Raw genomic sequence first — 19,395 nt, forward strand, 5'->3', positions numbered from 1 at the left:
GTCATCATGCTTGGGCATGTAAACCAATTTCAAGCATAGTTTTTTTCTTGTTTTAAGCTTGTGTAAAAATGAAACTAAATCCAAGCATAGTTTTTTGTTTCAAGCTTGTGTAAAAATGAAACTGAATCCAAGCATAGTTTTTTGTTTCAAGCTTGTGTAAAAATGAAAATGAATCCAAGCATAGTTTTTTGTTTCAAGCTTGTGTAAAATGAAATTGAATCCAAGCATAGTTTTTATTTTCAATCTTATGTAAACATGAAACAAAATCCAAGCATAGTTCCTTATGGTTCAAGCTTGTGTAAAAATGAACCCATTTCCATTTTAACCCTCGTGATTTCCATTCTATCAACCTCTTCTGTCAGATGAGCCTTGGTTTCTCTCCTTCCATCGTCACTATCTGCTTGGCCGATCATATGCTTTCACTTGTTTGTTTTACCTTTTTGAGGAACAGTTCCAATGAGTGGTCTTATTAGCCAGCCTCTTCACATAAATCAACATGTTTTGAGAAGTTCCAACATCATCGGAACCAGTTTCTATCCTAGACACCACTCGTTCCTCTAAGTGGAGTCCTCTTTAAGCTCTTTTCAGACTCTTGAAACATGAAAAGATCGCCGAGTATTTTCCTTTTTTGACTCATTAAAAGAAAATAAAAATAGGGGTCTGCTTTCAATCTCTTTTCCGACTCTTTAAACATGAAAATATTGTTGGGCGCTTGTCCTTTTCAACTCGTAAACAGATTGGAAACGACATCTACTCAGTATAAGTTTAACCCTTTTCCGGATTGAGATAGATTACTTACGAAAAAGGAATACGTTGATTGAACATGGTCAATAGGTTCTCTCTTGTATTATTTTACGCTTTTTCAGACTTGAGAGACAAATTTACGAAAAAGAACTTGTGGAGTTTTCTTTTTGTCCCTTTTCAAACTCTCTAAACATGAAAAGGACCGAGTTCTCATTGTCGTTAAACTCGTTAAAACATCAAATAGCGACAAACTTTTCCATCATGACAAGACCGAGTTTCACCTTCGCTAGACTCGTTAAAACATCACATAATGATGGATTCACCCAAAGGGTGGAATTATACTACAAGCATATGTTATCCTGCTTAAGCTTGTTAAAAAATAAAGAGGTACTGGTCAACAATAACTGGAGAAAATGGGAAAAGGGGTAAATCACTTTATGTTAGCAAGTCGCTCTTGAACATGACACTTTCACTTCATCTCTATGACTATTTGGGTTGGGTTACCTGCTTGATGGTTATAATATCTATGGTCTATCATACCATCCATCACTTTGGTTTTGGGTCAATGTTGCCAATTCATTCAGTGTCGCCGACATGTTCAGGAGAAGTCACTCAGTAAACTTCATCCTTTGAAATACTCATAAACCTTCATTTTCATGACTGCCATTCCTGAATCTTGTTTTGTCAGTCAAATTCTGTCTTCAAAATCATTACACTTGTTTCGTGTCGTTGATGGGGGATACATCAAGGCCCTCCTGCGACGAGCACTTCTTGCTGACATTAGCACATTATCCAAGAAGTTGACTTAGAAACACCCTTTCAGTACCTTGGGGCTTGCATACATCAATGGAAAGTTTCTCACTTCTAGCGATAGGTTGACATCACTAGCCTTTGAGTGAAAGACTTTGTATGGTGTTCGACATCAAAACATCTATTCACACCATGTAGAATGTACTGCAATACCTTGAGAATCATTATCATTATCAGTGATCTCTCTCGCGTTTGTTAACGACTTACATCATTGGCTGGTAATCTAATGGTATCTTCCCATTTTCGACTTCAGATCACATATTCACATGGTTAGACTCATACTTGAGCAAATTATTGGACGAGATAGAAGACCCTAGATCTAGTTTCATCCATCCAGGCTGCGATTTCAGGAGAGTACTAAATCATCTGTATGATGGCTTTACGCTGATGGTCATCCCATCATGGGTCTATATCTGTAGAATACTATCTATGTACATGTAATGAAAGTTTATATGCTGAGTATGGGTATGCCTTCCCTCAGCAATTCATGAAAATATTTAAAATATCATGATGTTATGTATTGTAATCAACACAAGTCATCTTCCGCTTCAGTTCCTCTCTGTCACATCATAAAGCATATCACTCGACATTATCATTTTTGACATCATGCTTGAGGGGGAAACTATTACAAGTCTGTTTGGGCACATCACTCCTGACATTCAAATCAGTACTTTTAGGGCTCATCAAACCCTAATTCAGTTGTTACATGCCCTAGACAAGTCAACTCATTGAATGCTTCCTTCTATGAAAGTTTCCTAGCCTGAAGCCTTCCTGAAATGCCTCCTTGGGACACCAGCGCAACCCAAGCCTTGAGATAGTGCACTGCAGAGTAGGCAGGCCCATTGTGGCCTGCACTGTAGTGCACTTAGGCCCTCTTTGACCTGCACTAGGCGAGATTGAGCGAAATTTGCATAGGGTTCTGGGAATATTCCTTCATTCTAGATTATTTTAGAAGGATCCCATCTCTTATCTCTTACTATGAGCTCGAAATTGGATAGGCTAAGGATCCATTAACCTCTTATCCTTTCATCCCTTTCTCCATGGAAACTAACGGCAAGTTTAGAAGGCCATTCAATACCCTCATTTATAACAAAACCACCTCCATTTCCTATAAATTGAGCACTCATCATAGTGATCAAGGGGCTAGAATCTGAAGTTTGTAAGGAAATTCTGTTGGTTTGAGAATTGAGTTCATGTCAAGCAATGTTATGTTGTTGGAGTGGTGTGATTTTGATGTGGCAAGGGTTGGATTGAAGCTAGAGGAGTGGCACAGGATCGAACTGTATTGGGTGATACTCTTCCTTTTACATTAATAAAGAGTTTATTCCTTTTCTCATATGATCATTCATATCTGTGATGATTATGTGTTCCAATGTCTTCGATTCCATTGTTTTATAATAGATATATCATGTATGCGTTAATCGTTTCTTGTTTCTGTTTCTCTTGATGCAGGTACCTTTTGAGAGGATTTAGTTCAAGTCAGAGCAATGGGAGCAATTCAAAAGAGATTAAGGAAGTGAGAGACTACAAGTAAGTTCCTCCATCTCATTTATCTTCTATAAGAAAAGGTTAAACTACTTACTTTCTATTGTTCTAGGTGTAGTCACCCACCTAGGGAAAATGTGTTTAGTCGTAGATGCAAATTCCATATAACACTACCATAGGGGAGAGGGGGGAACCCATGGCGACACCGCAAGCTCGCTCATAGAATTCCCCATCGAATGAAAAGAAAGTAGAAGTAAGACAAATACAAACTAAATTAGCCGTATCAGAATCTGTAATGTGCTTAGTGACTTTGATGGCCTCATTGATAGGGATATTGGTGAAGAGGGAGACCACATCGAATCTCACAACCTTGTCATCCGGATCAAGATTGAAACTCTTTAACTCATTGACAAATGATGCAGAGTCCTTCACGAAGGATTCTTTATGGCAAACAAGGGGCTTAAGCTTCTGGGCTAAATATTTAGCAAGAAGATAAGTCGGCCCTCCTATTGTGTTGACAATGGGTCGCAGAGGAGTCCCTTCCAACACAATAAGAGGGCCAACTTATCTTCTTGCTAAATATTTAGCCTAGAAGCTTAAGCCCCTTATTGTCCATACAAAATCCTTCGTTAAGGACTTTGCATCATTTGTCAATGAGTTAAAGAGTATCAAGCTTGATCTAGATGACAACCTTGTGAGCTTTGATGTGGTCTCCCTCTTCACCAATATCCATATCAACGAGGCCATTGAAGTCACCAAGCACATTATAGATCCTGATACGACTAATTTAGTTGGTATTTGCCTTACTTCTACTTTCATTTCATTCGATGGGGAATTCTATGAGCAAACTTGCGGTGTTGCGATGGGTTCCCCCCTCTCCCATGTGGTAGCTAATCTATTCATGGAGGATTTTGAATTAAAGGCCTTAGCTTCTTCTCGTCTTCTACCTAAGATGTGGAAGAGGTTTTTGGATGACACTTGTGTCATCTGGTCTCATGGTAAGGAAGAGTTGGAACTGTTTTTCCTCCATCTTTACAATCAATCTAGTTCCATAAAGTTCACCACCGAATTTGAAAGTAATGGTAGTTTTCCCTTCCTTGACGTCCTCCTCTCAAGTATTTCATAAGAAAAATGATACAGAACAATCTCTTCATGCTAATTCTCATCATTTCCCAGCTCAAAAGCTTGGTGTTCTCAACACCTTAATGACTAGAGCTTTAAGAGTTTTTGATGACAACCATCTCAATGAAGAGAAAACCCATCTCGTAAGTGTTTTTTTTAATAATGGGTATAGTAGACACCAATGTACTAAGGCTTTCCTCAGAGTTGAAAAAGGTCCTAGTGCTAAGAAAGATACCAAGGATTGATTTTATGGTGTTCATATTCCTTTTATCCAAGGGACCACTGACAAGATTGCGAGGATCCTCAGGAAACATAAGGTGGCTACAACCTTTAGGTCTTTAAATACCATCCAAAACTCGCTTAGATCTGTAAAAGACCCAATGGACCCCAAGAATATGAAGGGTGTCTATGTTATCCCATGCTCTTGTGGGACTCCCTACATTGGTGAGACTGGTCGCTCGATTAATTAAAGGATTCGTGAGCATGCCGTTGACATCAAGCGTGGTAGGACCTGCTCCTTTTCTTTGGCCAAGCATGCAAATAAATCTAAGCATCACATATTCATTGAGGAGGCCCAAGTCTTTGCTAGGGTTAGTCATTTCCATCATCGTAAATTGAGGGAGGCCCTATAAATTGAAAAAAGACCCGATAATTTGAATAAAGACGATGGTTGGATTATTAGTAGAAGTTGGGCATGTGTCTTGTCCTCCTAGTTTTTTAGCTTTCTTTTTGGGATTTATTTTTTTTGTTTATTTATCTATGTAGGTATTGGTGTCATTTTTATAGTATTTTTTGGTTATTTATTCTTCATTAGAGTTTATATTCTTGATCCTTCATGTTTTCTTAAGTATTTTATCATCCTATTCGTTCTTAACTCCTTTTAGTATTTTTGTTATTTGTTTAATGGGCCTCAACCCCATATTTTATTGTTGACCCTATTTTATTTATTGATTACTATACATACATACATACATACATACATACATACACACACACACACACACACACACACACACACACATATATATATATATATATTTCTTTTGACTTGTGTATATTTTTGTTTTATTTTATTTACTTCCATTAAATATTTTTATTTTAGTTTATTTTATTTCCATTAATTATTATTATTTTTTTTCCCGGGGAGAAAAATCGTAATTTCCATTAACTGTTGAAAATTACATGCTGTAGATGCCCATAGGCATATGCAAATACTGTGACCGTAGTCAGCTGTTTATAGTTACAAAATTGTGTAATAGATAGACCCAAGTGGGTGTGTTGTACATATATAAGTAATTACATATTCAAAAAATCACCAGTGGGTGATCGTTGTTCAGTTGCTAGGAGTTGCTAATTACAAGATAATAAAGTAGCTGTAAAAAAGAGACAAAGTATATGCTGCTGATATTAGGGGCTATCAGCCCTCCAAAGTTCCTGATCTATGTATGGCATGTGGAAGTACTGGTAGGTCCTCTCCGGTGTGTGCTCTGTGATCAGTCATTCTCCTCGAGGACGATGCGTTGCCTCTTTCGATAGCTTGTCCACACTTTCATTATGCTCCCTGTAGATGTGAGTGCATGAAATGTGATCAAAATGTGTTTTAAGAAAAACAATTTCATCCATAATAGTTCTTAGAGTATATGCATGGCATAAAGCTGTGTTGTTAAACCAATTTATGACTATTTTGGAGTCCCCAAAAATTTGTAAGTATCTGCATTGTTTGAGGATGGTAAAATGTAACAAATGTCGAAGAGTAATCAACTTTGCATAATTATTTGTACCCTCTCCCAGACCCATGCATATGTGAAAAAAATGGGTGTCTGATAGATGAAAGATTATGCCTCCCCCACATCCCTGAGCTTGTGCAGCCCCGTCAAAATAAGCCCAGGGGTGGGCTTTGTCAATCTGTTCCTGTGTGATGATCCGGGATCTGTTGACAAATTCCTCGGCTGGGAGTTCCTCATAGCTCAAGCAGATTTTTGGAGGTATCAGGGCCCAATTTATGATCCGGTCTCGAAAGATGATATTGTTGCGTCCCATCCATATATGCCAAGAGACCAGTAGCGGCATATTTCTAGATTTTGGTTCAGTTGCAGCTCCCCACCAACTGTCCCAGGCACTTGGGATATCCGCTCCACTCCAGGTTTGCTTAATATTAAGAGTATGCAGAACTTGTGTCCAGAGCAATTTGGATGTAGGGCAGGTGAGAAATAAATGTTGGTTTGATTCCTCCTCCTCGTGGCAAAGAACACACCAAGTCGGTCCTGTGAAAGCCCTTTTTCTGAGATTAGCTCCTGTGGGGGTTTTATCCTTAATGATATTCCACATTAATAATTTTGTGCGCGGGGGTGCTTTTAACTTCCAAATTTGACTCCACCAGCTCATCAATCTGTTCGGTTTGTGCTCAGCTTATATGAGATCGTACCCTTGCTTGGAGGAGTAATGACCATTTTTAGTTAGACCCCAAATTAGTTCATCCTCTTCTTCATTGAGGCGGACATGGGATTCTGATAGAGCTTGAAAAGTGCCAAGCTTGCTGAAGAAAAGTTGTATTTCGATGGTCTCCTAGTTGTGATATGTACAGGACACCAATGTGGTTGAGGTGTGTGATCAATTCCTGTGGTAGTTGATAAACATTCCCACTACCAATCCAAGGATCAATCCCGATATGCACTGACGCCCCATTTCCAATCTTCCAGATAAGTCCTCTTTTGATGATGGGCAGGGTGTTTAGTATGGCCCTCCAAATGACTGAAATTCCTTTTCTGTTCCATGTAGGCTGCCTTATCCAATCAAGAATAGAGCTGGGCCAAATGTATTTATGGGTGACCACCTCCGACTAGAGACTCTTATGTTTTAGGAGTAACCAACCTTGCTTTGCAGCCAATGCTTGTGCAAAAGTTGGGAGATGCTTTAAGCCCCATCCTCCCCATTTTTTGGGGGTCGTAATTCTGCTCCATTTGACCCACACATAAGGCTTTCCATCCTTTTTTCCCTTCCATAGGAAATGGCTACAAGTTTTTTGGATCCTATGTAGAATCCCCAAGGGAATCCAGGCCAAGGACATCCAAAAGATTGGGGTTGCTTCTATTACTGCTTTAATGAGTACCAGTCTTCCTGCCCTGGATAGAAAGCAATGACACCAAATATTTATTCTTTTCTCCACTTTTGTGATCAACCAGGTCCAATCTGCTATTTTGTAGCCGTCCGCTTTTATCCTAAAGCCCAGATACTTCAGTCCATCCTATAGATCCAGTACTTGATAGGGGAAATTTTGTAGGGCGAGGTGAATTTCTTGTTGGGAGCATTCAGAGAAAGATACAATAGACTTTTCCCTATTGATTTCCATTCCTATAGCAGCACTGAAGAGTTTTAATGACTCCCTAAGAGTAATAATATCTTGTATACCCCCATTGAGAAAGATGAGGATGTCATCAACGAAAAGTAGATGGGTCAATAGGAAGTGATCAGTAATCATAAGTCCCCTGAGTCTCCCAGCTCGCTTCTCCGAAGCTAACAGTCTACTTAGGCCTTCCATGACTAGAAGGAATAGAAGGGGGGATAAGGGGCATCCCTGCTTGATTCCCCTTTCTACCTGAAAGGGATGGGAGGCTGACCCATTTATAAGGATTGCAAAGGATACTGAAGTTATACATCCCATTATCCATCTAGTGAGCTCCAGAGGGAAGCCCAGATGAGTGAGTATCATCCTTAGATATAACCAACTTACTTTATCAAATGCTTTTGATAGGTCAATTTTGAGCGCCATCCCTTTTAGTTTTCTCAATTTAATGGAGTGGAGGGCCTCTTGGGCAGAGCCAATGGCTTCATGAATATGTCTATTATGGAGGAAGGTGAATTTCTCTTGAGAAATGTGTTCTGAGAGGATAGGCTTAATTCGATTGGCTATAATCTTGGCGATAATTTTGTAGAGACAATTGCAGAGTGATATAGGGCGGAAGTCATGGAAGGAGGTGGGGGAGTCAGTCTTTGGAATGAGGGCAATGAAAGTGGAGTTTAAGGGGGCATATATGCGACCTAGAGTCCGACTTTCTTCTATCACTCCTAGCAGGTCCGGTCCAATGATGTCCAAGAAAGCAATATAAAATTCCACTGGCCAGCCATCCGGCCCTGGGCTTTTGTCTTTCTTGAACCATTTGAGAGTGCTTTCTAATTCCCCCATAGAGACTGGTTTTATAAGGTCATCAATTCCATCCGGTTCCAAGTACCCAGGGAAATGGCTAGCTAGGTTAATGATTTCAGGAAGAGAGGGGGTAGGGGGAGCTTTGAAGAGCTGCTTGAAGTGGGAGATACCAAGATGGGCGAGCTGAGAGTGAGTGGTGGCCAAACGATCCTGTTCCAAGGGCATCTACCAAATAGTATTGTTGGCCTTCCTTCCATTGGCAAAATTGTGGAAAAATTTTGTGTTGCCATCCCCTGCTTGCAGCCAAATTGCTCTGCTTCTGAGTCTCCATAATTCTTCCCGGTCTAGAAGGATCTTGGATCTCTGTGATTCCAAGTCCACTAGATGAAGCTTTGATTCATTGGATAAGTAGCCAAGCCCACTAGCATCCGTTAAGGAGGCTAACTGTTCTTCGATATCCACAAGGGATTGGTCATCCCTTTCTTTTTTCCTTCTAGACCAGTCAATGGTTAATCTCTTGAGCTGATTCAGGTTCCTGCAGAAATCCGCAGCCTTCCTCTGATCCCTGAGGGGTGGCTGGGCTTGCCAGAAGTCCGAGACCATCTTAACATAATCTGGGTCCTTTAAACAAGATGAATTAAATTTGAAAGGGGCCCTTGGTTTCCTGAATGGGCCGGCCACTTCCAAGAAGATGGGGGAGTGATCCGAGATTCCCCCCGAGCCAACCCATTGTCTGTATAGGGCAAGAGTTTTGAGTAGCTCTTCATGTATGAGGTATCTGTCTAGCCTTCTTCCAAGGGTAGCTTCGCCAGTACGCCTATTATGCCATGTGGGAATCTTCTTGTTCATGGGAACATCTATAAGCCCATTTTGATCCAGAAGAGAGCTCAGTTGGTCTGAGAGAGGGTCAAGCTGTGAGTGATGCCCCCGGGATTCCTCATTTCCTATGGAGAAGTTCAGGTCTCCCCCTAAAATGGTGGAGCTATTAATCAAGGGGTTATCCAGTAGAGATTGCCAGAAAGCAAGTCTGTTTTGGTTGGGGGCATAGATATTGATGATGCGGATTTGTTTGCCTAAATCTGCAGAGAGAATGTCCATGCCCAGGAATCCCAGGCCCCCCCCAAGAGGATATCACCTTAATTGATTTTGGATTGATACCAATGGCTAAACCCCCATATCGGCCCACAACATCTAGGCCTTGAAAGTACCAGCCAGGTAGAAGAACTTGTAGGATCTTAGTGATCTGATCAGAGGGCCCTAGGGTTTCCTGTAGTAGTATCATGTCACAGGGGGAACAATTTAAGAGGCGCTTGAGAGCCAGTTTTTTTTTTGCTGGCCAAGCCCCTACAATTGAAAGAAAGCCAAATCATTAGGGAACAAAATCAAGGGGTTCAGATGCTCTAAGTTCCCTTTCAATGGTGGTCTGTCGACCCTGTGCCACATCTGCCATTGCAGATTTGATGGCTTTGGCAATCTTTGAAGGCCTGCCTCTGGAGGGTTTAATCCGGCAGGTTGGGAGGGGATGCCGAGACCAAGCAGGGGGTTACTGATCAAGGGATGAGATCGGAGGTTGTAGGAGTGCGAGCCCGATGTAGAGGGGGAGGGAGGAGGTTGAAGGAGAGGGTTTAGAGCTTGTAGAGACGGCGGGCTTGTAGAGAAAATGGGGGGGGGGGGCTCAAAACCACAGTTAATGGAGGGTTGAGTACACGATAGGGATGCAGAGTGAGACAAAGGAAGATGTAAAGATGCATTTAAATGATTGAAAAGTAGAGAAGAGGAACAAGAAGTAGGAGTAGCTTCCACCACAGACTGAGATCGAGTCAGTGGAGGGGATGTAGGTGGTATCCTTGGAGCATTGGATTGCTGAGCAGTGACTCCATCCGCATCCTTTTAGTGATCCTAACATAAGGGCTACTCATCCACAATTGGGTCTTAAGACAGTCGATGATTCAAACCCCTTGCGGCCTCTTGAGCAGAAGGAGTGAGCAGCGAGAAATCCTTGTATAGATGGCCGACCTTGTGGCATCTTCAGCACCGAAAGGGCACTCCTTCGTAATCTAGGTTTTGACGGTGTGAGAAGTGCCTCCAGTGGAGGGTTATCTTTTCCTCCAGTCCCTCCCTGGTATCCAGATGAACCAGGATTCGTGCCATTGTCATAATCCCTGACTTTTCAAAAGATTGGTCGTGTTCTAGGTAGGTACCTAGCGCGTCTCCAATGTGCTTGAACACAATAGGGGTCCAAAACTGCATTGGAAGGCCTGACAAATGGACCCAGATCGGCCCTGCACCCAACTGTTCACGCTCTAGATCAAATAAAGGGTCCCATCTTTTTAACAGTACTGGTGCGAGCTTGATGTTCCAGAAGTGGGATAGTATCCAATTAGTGTATTTTTCCCTAATATGGAAGCGTAGGGCAAACCACCCATGATCCAAGACCCTGATAATGGCTAGTTCTTTGAGTAAGGAACCCCAAATCTCCAAGGTCCAGAGGCAAAGACGATCCACTGAGTAGTTTCTGCCCCTTACTCGACCCACTAGAACCTTCTTTGCCATATCTGCGACTTCTCCCATCAGAATGTCCTCGCCAAGGGTTAGGTTGATGTCCCTGTCCACTGATTTTAGGCACCCGCCTTTCTTGGGTTTATCTATGCGACGAGTAGTCAGATGCTCCTTTAGAAGACCCCGACAGCCTTGGATGATAGTTTGGGGAGTGGATGAGGTAGATTTAGGGTTAGGGATCGGGGAGCTGAAGCAGCCTGAACGGATGGGGGTGTTAGGGTTTGAACCTCCAGGAGCTAGGGTAGCACTAGTGAAGGCAAGGGTGGTGAGGGGAGGGGGTCCGGATGGGGGGATACGGGAGGTAGAGGGAGCACAATAGGGCGCTAAGGTCTGAGAAGAGTGAAACAACGGAGCATCGAATGTAGGAGAGGGTTGGAGACAAGCTCCCAGTAGGTTCAAGGTCGCTGAAGAGTGTAGGGGACAGTCCAAACCAGGTGCATCATCAATGTGGACTGAGGGTGGGGGATGTTTATCAGGCGAACTCGAACGAAACGGAACGGACTGAGCAACTGTCAGCGATCGTAGAGTCGCAGCAAAAGGGCCAGAGCCCATCACGATTCGGTGGTGCGCCCAGATAACCTGGTCAAGGTGGGGGTCCGCCTCGTAGTCTATGTCATCCAGCTCCATTGAAACCGACAGTCACGGTCAGGGGAGCTACAGTTGTTGAGGAGGCAACGAAACAGGATGAAGGGTAAACCAGTTGTGCTTCGCGGTGAGTCTCTGTTGCTAGGATCTGCGAGTTGAGTGAGGGTAAACCCCAGGGAGGAAGGGAGGTAAATGGTAAATTCAGGCCAGCCCAGTGCAAGAGCTATGGCCTTCAATCCCCGGGGTTATGGCCCCCGAGGCCTCAATGGTTGCCGGCTGCAGTCTTGCAAAGCTCCATCCTCCTATCCACCTACTCAGTTTAATTATTTTATTTATTACATGATCTTGTCTTGATTATGGTCTTGACTCCTTTTTATATTTTATTTATTTATTATTATTATAATAATTTTTTTTGTTTTGTTTAGTTTTTTGTTTGTTTGTTTGTTCAGTAATAGAATTTTTTAATAATATTTGATTTTAATAAATTAATTTAAATATTATTTTTCAAAAACTAGCCGTTTAATATAGCCATTACTTATTAATATTTGTTTTTAATAAATTAATATCATAATTTAAATATTATTTTTCAAAAACTAGCCGTTTAATATAGCCATTACTTAATAATATTTGTTTTTAATATATTAATAAATTAATATCATAATTTAAATATTATTGTTCAAATATAGCCATTACTTGAAATTATGGTCTCTACATTGCTCTCTATTTAAGCCTTTGCCATGGTCTACCTCTTCATCTGGTCTTGATGAGGAACAACACTTGTTGGTTCAAAATGCGTCGGCCAAAAATTTCTCTTATGTGATTTCTACCGAAAGGTTTTTCTTAATTCATTATGGATCACAAAAGCTTGAATTCAGAAAGAATCAAAGTTTTTGGAAGTACGGTTGGTTAATGCGAAGATTGGTAAGGACTACACTGAGTTTGCATATCTAATGGGAACTGGTTTTGAGAAGCATATGGGAATGCTAAACCATAGGGGAATGATTAAGGAACTTGAAGAAGAAAGGATTTCCTTGAAAGATGCAAAGTGTGATGAGGGTGCTGTAGGAAGTGAAATAAAAGTTCAAAGAGAACTCAACGGATTGGAAAGGATAGAAAATAAGAAAAACAAGCAAGTTGTGTAAGACAACGTCCTTGTAGATAAGAATGCACCTCAAGAATGGCACAAGGAAAATATTTACTATGATGTGTATGAAAGTCGAGGTTTTAAAAAGCAAGATTTGTCTTTCATGATGTGGCAATGGAGGGAGTGTTCGAGAACATTATATACTTGGGAAGTTATACAAGCTGTTAGGAAAGAGTTTGGAGCTTTAATACTAACAAGAGAATAATCTATGAATTTAGATAAGAAATTGAAACCAACAAAGAAGTAAAATGGAAAAAGAGTTTTCATAACTCTTACTCATCAGGGTATTATTGAGATAAAGAAACCTGAATGGGGACTTAGCATATAGGGTAAGAATTGTGTTCTCACACAAACAAAATACCTTCTAGAAAGTCAAAAGGACAGAAGGAACAATGAGGGAGAAATCTAGAATAGAAAGTACACTTTCAGGTTGGATGACTGAGGTAAATACCTTACTAAGTTACATGTATCTAATATGAAGATTGGTAAGGACTACACTGAGTTTTCATATCTAATGGGAATCGGTTCTGAGAAGCATATGATAATGCTAAACCATAGGGGAATGATTAAGGAACTTGAAGAAGAAAGGATTTCCTTGAAAGATGCGAAGTGTGATGAGGGTGTTGTAGGAAGTGAGATAAAAATTCAAAGAGAACACAATGCATTGGAAAGGATAGACAATAAGAAAAACAAGCAAGTTGTGTAAAAGAACATCCTTATAGATAAGAATGCACCTCAAGAATGGCACAAGGAAAATATTCACTATGATGTGTATAGAAGCCAAGGTTTTGAAGAGAAATATTTTTCTTTCATGATGCTGACTTTTAGGAGAGGATGTCCACGGTCTTGGGGACATTCCTCGTGATTCCCACCAAGAACTCCGAGCTCCAATCCATCTCCCCTCCGAGCTTAGAAGCAGCCAGCTGTTCTACAGGAACAGCAGTTATAAACTGCTCTACAGGAACAACAGTTATGACCGTCCTACAGGATCAGCAGTTAAACTCTAGTTGGACAGCCGAGCTCCTAAAATCAAGGACACTTGTTGGATCATCGTTTTTGTATAAGTATAGAGGCCTTAGCCTTGGATAGGTTGTTGAAACTCTCGTATTGCTATTGTAATTTTGGAGCACAGCTCAGTTTTTGTTCCTTTTTGTAAGCCAATTTGGCATGATATCAGATTATGAATAAAGAAGGCAGATTCTGATCTAGTTCTGAATTTTCTTAAGGAGACTATAGCTCTCAGGTTAGGGCCCAACCTGAGAGCCATAGATCCCCTCTGCTGTAGTGTTGTTTCCATTTCATTTCAGCACTTTGAGCTTTTCATTTGCACATGCAATTCGAATTACAGGTTGTTAAGTTGGTCTTTTTCGTGAGTTAGATAGGAGTTGCTTATGGTGAATTTGTTTCCACTTGCGTAGTGTAGCAGAGGATAGGTATAATCGATTGGAGCTCCAACAAAAAGGTTGTTAAGGCTCACTGCCATCTCATCTGGGATTGGAGTGCAGTCCATGACTAACCACCAAAAATACGCATTTCCTTATTCCATGATTGCTGCAAACACAGTCACGTTATGTTAGATGCTTCCACATGATTCACACCTGCACCACACTCCTTTACCACAGCTTCATGCACATTCTCCTTCACGTTTAGATTGCTGTTCATTGAATTTATAAGCACAGGTAGTCTAAGTTAATGCATTTTCGGTTTGGTGATAGTCACAAGCATTTGTTCCATTTACACTGCTTTCTCTCGTTCCATTACTTCGTCCTCCATCTTGATCACGCATGCAAACACATCTTGACCTCTGCTCCGCTCTGTTATCTCCCAAAGTCTCTCACTCCTCTCGTCCTTCCATTCTCTAGCCCTTTTCGTTGACATAGCCCTCTATCTTCCAACCCACTCCCTACACTCACTCTCCATCCTATTCCTTCACTTCTACAGCCATCACCAGCCTCATTCCTACCTTACACATCTCCCCCTACCATTTCATCACTCCTCCATCACGCCAAACACTCACGGTAGACCATCCTGTAGCCGTTTGTAGACATCCTGTAGAAACCAGAGTATCCTGTAGGATCCCCTGCAGACTTCGTGTAGGAGGCCACTCACTCGGTTGCCGAGCTTCTGAATGTGAGGAACCTCTGTGGATGGATGCTAAGGATCCCTAGGGACCTCTCCTAGCCTCCCCAACTGGTCCCACGCTTTCCTTCCTTCTCCATCCCATCTGCACAACCAAACCCTAATTAGCACACAATCACAATCATTCCATACACTTAAAGGAAAAATACAAAAACATGTCTTTTATGATGCAAGTAGCTTAGATCCATGCATTTTCACTTATTAGAGGTAATGACAGCATTGGTAGAAGTTTTATTCACATTCTTTGCATTGTAGAGGTTAGACTAGTCAAATTAGGGTTTCCTAGGTTTACATGCTTTGATTTGCTTTCAGTTCATTTTGTCAAGTAGAGTAGCTTTCCTTTGAGAATAGCTTTCGTCCATCAATTAGCAAGCTTCTTCTGAGAGCCTATAGAAGTTGGCTTGAGCCCTAGCGGACTTGTGCCAGCTGACCAAGTGACAGCTACGACAAGAGCTAGTACTTGTGCATATAGCACCGTCGCTTCCAAGTTTGTACGAACTACCGGGTTGATAAAATTAAGAGACAGGAAGCCCCAGGAGTTGTAGCATTATTGCTACAATACTGGAGCTCACCACTTACTAAGTTACATGTATCAAGAAAGCCTTCAAAAGGAGATGAATAGAAGTCAACTTTTGAAGGTGAGAAAACAAAGAAACATCATTAGTTGAGATAGAAAACTCATCTAGGGATAGATTGGAGACAAGGGAAATTTTTAACTCATATAAATAGATCCAAAAAAGCGATATTTGAATTGCAGACAGAAACGAATCCATGCAATGTTGGGCCGTGATATTATTTGTGGTCTTCAAATTTGTCAAAGTATAGGAAATGGAGTATAGTCGAAAGAAAATGTAGTGAAGTCCACATACATGACCTACTCCAAAGCACTAATGAGATTTGTTATCTCTAGGCAGATAAAGTGAAGCTTGTGCTAGGTGAAGGCCTCATTTTACATTTTATCAATCCATTTTCTTAACCCAAGTACTTGGTTTCTTAGCCACTATTCATTCGCCTACTACATGTGCTTTGCACGTGGATGTTGAAGAGACTTATGGTAAAGAGATAATACATGATTCGATCCTTTTATGGAGCATTGTAGCTTGGAGCATATATGCTCGAGTGGGGCATGGAAGAAGGCTACCCATAAGTGTGAAGCTAGGACTCTGTTGCACGCACCATGATGTGGAGGAGAAATTGCACAATGCGCAGAGTAGCACGAGACCACGATTTTGATACACAACTACATAGACAGGAGAACCTTATCACCAATAGACATGGACTACAGAAAGGGTCATGACTAAGTACCAAAGTTCCGATACCTCTCCTTTGGATGGAATTGATGACATTTTTCACCACATTTTAAAGTCGATATCAGATCCGTGGCCATCGGGTTTTTGGGTTTCCACTTGTGTAATATCTCTGATGCTTGCCAAAGTCGGGATACCTGGGCCCGATATGTTTTACACTACAGTTAAATGCAAAATCGGATCTACTCAACCATTGGGGTTTTTCAAACAGATGTGCTTGAAGTTTCCAATAGGCTTGGACCTGATCCCACTTTATGTTTGATTTAATTCCGATATCGGATCCACAACACAACTCTTGTTATGACCCTTGTTTAAATCTCAGGTATCGCCTTGAACCCAATTTCTTTCAAAACTTCAACTTATTATGGCTCAAATCCTCCCGCCATCGGATGTTTGATAGTCATGACAAACTTCATTAATTTCTACCTGGCCTTGTCTCGGGCTCTGAGAATTTGCCCATTACAATCAATGTCGTGGAAACCCAATCGAGAAAAGGTGTGCCCATGTTGTGAATATTATCTGAATGCAAAATTATTGTGGGGATTTATTGCACTCGTCACCGATCTTTCGAGCATTTAGGTTACTTGAGTATATTTTTTCTGGTGCCAAAACTCATTGGTATGACCTGTGGGAAAATTATACACCCTATTAAATTTCTTGGATGATGCGAATTATTTCCACTGTGTAGCATGCAAAATGTATTAAACTTGGATGCAATTGCATCCTTTCTTTAGCATCATGACTAATTTGTTGCAACTTTATCCTTCATTTTCTATCACCACATGGTTGTTAGAGAAAGCCAGTTCTTGCTATGTAAAAGTTGGTGTTCTTGTTATCTTCTCTTAATTGGAGATTTATGAGGCTTTTTCTTGGATTGAAGGCATCAATGCTTATCAATTTTGTCCTTAAAAAGGCATTTCCATTGGCCTCTTTTGTCTCGATGTTTTACCTTTGACTGATGTCTTCTTTGTATGACTAAAAAATCTACAAAATGTTAATGCTTATGTAGTTTTTGAAGATATCATTATCAAGCCAGCTCCAATGTTGATTCCAAGACACATCCCCAGACCTAATCCCATACCAACCCTCACACCTTCCTTGAACCATGATATCTCTCCCATTGCTTCTCTGCATCCTACAACATAAAAGGCTTTGTTGCAGTAAAACGATTCAATATCATGGTAGCCGTTGAAATATTCGACTTCTAAATAGAATCTGTTCTCTAATTTTTCCCGTTGAACATAGAAATATTATAGAAATTAAGATGAGAATAACAATTAAGATGAGAAAATGTGGCATTGCAATAGAAAATGCAATGAGTTTATCTCTGACCATTTCAGTAATCCTACTCAATAATTGCAAAGAATTTAGACAGTGTCTTTGATGCCAAACTAAAATTACAATTAATATGGTTACTACCTATAGGTAGCATTGGAATTGGAGGTGGAGGTAAAAAAAAAAACAGGGGCAAGTGCGGAGATTTCCAAATAATCTACATTCAAATTTTATGACTCAGTTTTCAATTTTAATTAATTTCCAATGTAATGCAAAGTTTTCAATTTTTAATGGTTGCAAAATTTTAGTTTCCAATTTAATTTTTCATTTCTAATTTCTTTTGTTTCCAATTTAATGGACAAGAACATGCACTGCTACTAAGTGCATATTGATAACCTTAGATCTTCGCAAGTTCTCTATGATGCATTAAATATGTTGGGCAGACTTACAACAGAAATATGCCCATGCAATTTCCAGGCTATTTTTCTTTTCATGGATGGATATAAAGTATATGTGGTATGTAGCCTAGTTGACTCGTGTAGGGGTTGATCTTAACAAGTCACATTGTCTATTTCCATAGGACTCTTGATCTCTCCTCACCCAACAGGGTCTCTGGTCTATTTGTGTGGGATCCTTGATCTTTCCTCACCCAAGGTAAACTGATGGCATCATGGAGCCATACTGTCTCTCTTGATGAAGTCAAAAAGGACAAAACCATCCCTATATAGTGGAGAATATCCAATTGAACAAGTTTTTTTTTGTTTTGTTTTGTCAGTCATCCTCTTTAATTTTTTTTAAGAAGAGTTCAAAATTTTCACCTTAACAAATTATAAACATACCTCTATAGCTTAGGTTTAAAATATCTGGAACTTACATTGAATCTTTGGTATTTTTCATAATTAATATCAAGGTTTGAGTAGTATTATGTGTATATGCCAGTTGATTCTCGAGAGAGGTAACATGGTATCGGATTAAGTAGGATAACATAGGCTTCCCAGACCCCTACATATTATGTTATACTTGCAATTTTAATTAAGATTTACTGCAATATAAATTATGGGTTCCTTCAAGAAAAACATATCAAATTACAGGTATCTTTTCTTCTTGGTTTTCAATTTGATTTTGTATAGTATGGAAATACCTGTCATTATGGTTTCCAGTGACTACAATATCTAACCGTGTATTTTATTAGAGAAAACTTACTCAAAATTAAATACCATATTGATTTTCTACTGTCATTTTCCTATTCTATCAATTTTTTTTCAAAGGTTAATATATAGGCCAAGATCAGTATAATATAGTGAACGAATGTCTCATCATGAGATCATCATCGAGATTTGAACTTTCTCATTCTATCATTCTCTTCTTCTTCTTTTTATAACTGTTTTTTCACATTTTTTCCAGCGTTGGATGGAATAATGATTTACCTACCTGTGGCATGTTGTCACCAAGGGGTTGTGTGAGGCTCAATCCAAGCCATGATGCCCCTTGGGACAATTTTTGTCCTCTACTGGTGGCTCCCACCCTCAACTCATCCCCAAGTTTTGCATGGATTCTTTTCGTGTCTGCAATCCAAATATCGCTTTTGTGGCTCTATTTATATGAGTTAACAATGTCCTTTGTCTCCAATCTATCCATAGATGAGTTTTCTATCTCATCTAATGATATTTCTTTCTTTTCTCACCTTCAAAACTTGACTTCTATTTATCTCCTTTTGAAGGCTTTCTTGCTACTTGTAACTTAGTAAGGTATTTACCTCAACCATCCAACCTGAAAGTATACTTTCTATTCCAGGTTTCTCCCTCATCGTTCCTTCTATCATTTTGAATTTCTAGAAGGTATTTTGTTTCTGTCAGAACACATTTCTTCCCCTACATTTTAAGTTCCCATTCATGTTTCTTCATCTCAATAATACCCTGATGAGTAAAAGTCATGAAAACCCTTTTTCCACTATACTTCTTTGTTGGTTTCAATTTCTTATCTAAATTCAAAGATTTTTCTATTGTCAGTATTAAAGCTCCAAACTCTCTTCTAACAACTTGTCTAACTTCCCAAGTATATAATTTTCTCAGACGCTCCCT

The 19,395-nt window shown here is 40.1% G+C and overlaps 1 protein-coding gene across 1 annotated transcript; it reads right to left on the bottom strand.

Annotated features, from left to right (window-relative positions):
- Positions 1-8,530: 8,530 nt before the first annotated feature.
- On the bottom strand, positions 8,531-9,403 carry LOC149195407 (uncharacterized). Its single transcript, XM_089407902.1, has one exon. It carries the CDS (start codon positions 9,401-9,403, stop codon positions 8,531-8,533), a length of 873 nt encoding a protein of 290 aa, XP_089264028.1.
- Between the last annotated feature and the right edge of the window lie 9,992 nt (positions 9,404-19,395).

Source organism: Pinus tabuliformis, chromosome 2_2 (genome assembly GCF_031772625.1).
Source record: "Pinus tabuliformis cultivar Carrire ecotype Pingquan chromosome 2_2, CPIR1, whole genome shotgun sequence".
Lineage (NCBI taxonomy): Eukaryota > Viridiplantae > Streptophyta > Pinopsida > Pinales > Pinaceae > Pinus > Pinus tabuliformis.

Excerpts from the sequence above, each read along its gene's own strand:
- LOC149195407 (XM_089407902.1), bottom strand. The coding sequence starts at position 9,403 with ATGGACATTCTCTCTGCAGATTTAGGCAAACAAATCCGCATCATCAAT.